The 2,532-nt window shown below is 57.3% G+C and overlaps 1 protein-coding gene across 1 annotated transcript in view; it reads left to right on the top strand.

Moving 5' to 3' along the window:
• Positions 1-2,044, top strand: part of Nmur1 (neuromedin U receptor 1) — a 2,928-nt gene extending 884 nt beyond the window's left edge. Inside the window, exon 2 of the mRNA XM_010631785.3 lies at positions 1,420-2,044. Within this exon, the coding sequence (XP_010630087.2) occupies positions 1,420-1,908 (489 nt within the window). The 3' untranslated portion in view covers positions 1,909-2,044. The remainder of the gene's footprint in view (positions 1-1,419) is intronic.
• Positions 2,045-2,532: the final 488 nt, after the last annotated feature.

Genomic DNA, 2,532 nt, shown 5'->3' with positions numbered 1-2,532 from the left:
TGCGGGCACCAGCGCTGGCACCCCCTGCCAACTCCAGCTGCGGGACGGGAGCCGGACACAGGTGACCAAGATGCTGTGTAAGTGTCGCTGCAAGAAGAGGGCCGAGCTGGGCTCCGGGTGTGTGTGTGTGTGTGTGTCTGTCTGTCTGCTCCAACATGTATGTAGACCCTTTTATTTTCATGATTTCTGGTATTTTGGGACAAGGTCTCACTATGTAGTTCAGGTTGGTATTGAAGTCACCGTGTAGCCCAGGCTGGCCTCAAAGTCACTGCCATCCTCCTGCCTCAGCCTCCTGAAAGCTGGGACTACCAGTGTGCACCACCACGCCTGGCCTGAAACCTTTTAGATTACCCTGCTGGCAGATGCCCTGAGATAAATGTTAACAGCATAGCCACTTCCTTGTTTCTGGGGCACAAGACCTGACACCAACTAATTCATTCAAGGAAAAGCATTTTGGTCACTTTTTTTGAAATTTCTGTCCATGTTTAGCAGGCTTAAACACAGAGGCCTGGCGGAAGGACCTGGGCAGAGGACGCTGCTCAGAGAGGAGGAGCCGAGGGAGATGGCCTCTAGGTTACACCCGGGGAAACCGCCTCCTGCGCCCAGACCCGACTCCCAGCCACAGGCAGTTTTGCCCCCAGAACCCATTCACCTTCCACAAGCCCCGCCCCTGGGCACATGAGGTGCCCTGAACTGTGTCGTTTGCAGGGTCCTTTGTTGTGAGGGTTTGTTTGTTTTTTGGTAGCTGGGATTGAGCTCTGGTCCTTGCACTTGCAAGGCAGGCAGCAGAACCACTGGGCTATAAATTCCTGGCCCTGTTCTGAGTTATTAAGAATTCACAACATAAGCTGGGCGTGGTGGTGCACCCCTATAATCCCAACACTCAGGAGGCTGAAGCAGGAGGATTGCCATGAGTTCAAAGCCAGTTTGGACTACATAGTGAGTTCAAGGCCAGTCTGAGCTACATAGTGAGACCCTGTTTCCTAAAACCAAAATCGGGGCTGGGATTTAACTCAGTTGTTCCACTGCTTGCCTGGCAAGTGCAAGCACCTGAGTTCAATCTCTGGTACAAAAACAAACAAACAAACAAAAAAAAAAAACAGCAACAAGAAAAGTTATTCAGCTGGGCTGGAGGAGCTGGGTGCGGGCAAGGGGCCAAGGCAGGCATTCACGTATGAGAGTGTGTGTGTGTGTGTGTGTGTGTGTGTGTGTGTGTGTGTCGCCCTCTCTGGCCCATGATCTTCTTTCCCTGGCTTTCTGAGCACCAGCCCCTTCTCCTCTCTGCCGCTAGCTAGGAGCTTGGCCAGCACCCTAAGGGGCCCACTTCCAGACTCCATGGGAGGGGACGGAATCAGGCCAGCAGGTCCCATGGATGGTGGCTGGGCTGGGGCAGGACAGGCAAGTTTCAGGACCTTGTAGGTGGGTGTGTCTGGTGGCCGGGGGACCTGGGGAGCAGGAGAGGCCTTGATGGCCGCCCAGGTACCTTCTCTGTCTGCAGTTGTGCTGGTTGTGGTGTTCGGCATCTGCTGGGCCCCATTCCACGCTGACCGCCTCATGTGGAGCTTCGTGTCGCAGTGGACAGAGGAGCTGGTGTTGGCCTTCCAGTACGTGCACATTGTGTCTGGTGCCTTCTTCTACCTCAGCTCGGCCACCAACCCAGTGCTCTACAGCCTCATGTCCAGCCGCTTCCGGGAGAACTTCCGGGAGGCCCTGGGCCTGGGCCCCCGGGGCCACCACAGAGCCCACCGCGTCTCCTACAGCCTCAGCAGGGTGACCACAGGCAGCATCCTGTGTGACCTGGGATCCCAGGACACAGGACCCAGCCCCTGGCTGAGAACAGTGGCCCTGAGGGCCAGGGAGAGCCCGAGCCCTCCTGAGAGCAGTCCCGAAGCAGCAGCCTCGCCCTGAGGGCCACAAGAGGCCTGGGGACTGCCTGGCCTCTGCTGTGGGGACATCCTTGGGGCCTGCCCCACTCAGCCTTGAGACTGCGACCCGTCCCTTTGTCTTTGTTTTGTTTTGTGAGGCAGGATCTCCCTTTGTAGTACAGGTTGGCCTCCAAACTCTCACTATGTAGCCCAGGCTGGCCTCAAAACTCTCGGTAATACTCCTGCCTCAGCCTCCAGAGTCCTAGGATTACAGGCGTGCACCATTATGCCCAACAAGTGTGTTTTTGAAATCTGAGGACCACAGCAAGAGACAGGAGACCGACACCTGGTCATGCAGGGCCCACACTGGTGGGCATCATTCCGTGTGCTTTACGTCCCTCTGGACCGCAGGTCCCCACCAGAGTTGCCCCTGCAGAACCTGGTGCCTGGTGGAACCGCTGGTGGCCTGGGCACCCTGGAGAGCCCACTACTGCCATCTGGCCTTGGGGCACTCAGCCGTCACCCCCCTTTCTAGGCCTTGGCTCCTGGTCTGTGCGGCAAGAGGCAGGCTGACATCCAGGGTCACGAGGCCACCCACCGTGGTCCTGTGTGCACAGTGGTTGTCACTGGCCACGGACTCAGCCTGCCTTGAGCCGAGAGGATGGAC

Source organism: Fukomys damarensis, unplaced genomic scaffold (genome assembly GCF_012274545.1).
Source record: "Fukomys damarensis isolate Sample0158 unplaced genomic scaffold, DMR_v1.0_HiC HiC_scaffold_16, whole genome shotgun sequence".
NCBI lineage: Eukaryota > Metazoa > Chordata > Mammalia > Rodentia > Bathyergidae > Fukomys > Fukomys damarensis.
Note: the sequence above shows the minus strand (reverse complement) of the source record. Positions and strands in the feature narration are given on the sequence as shown.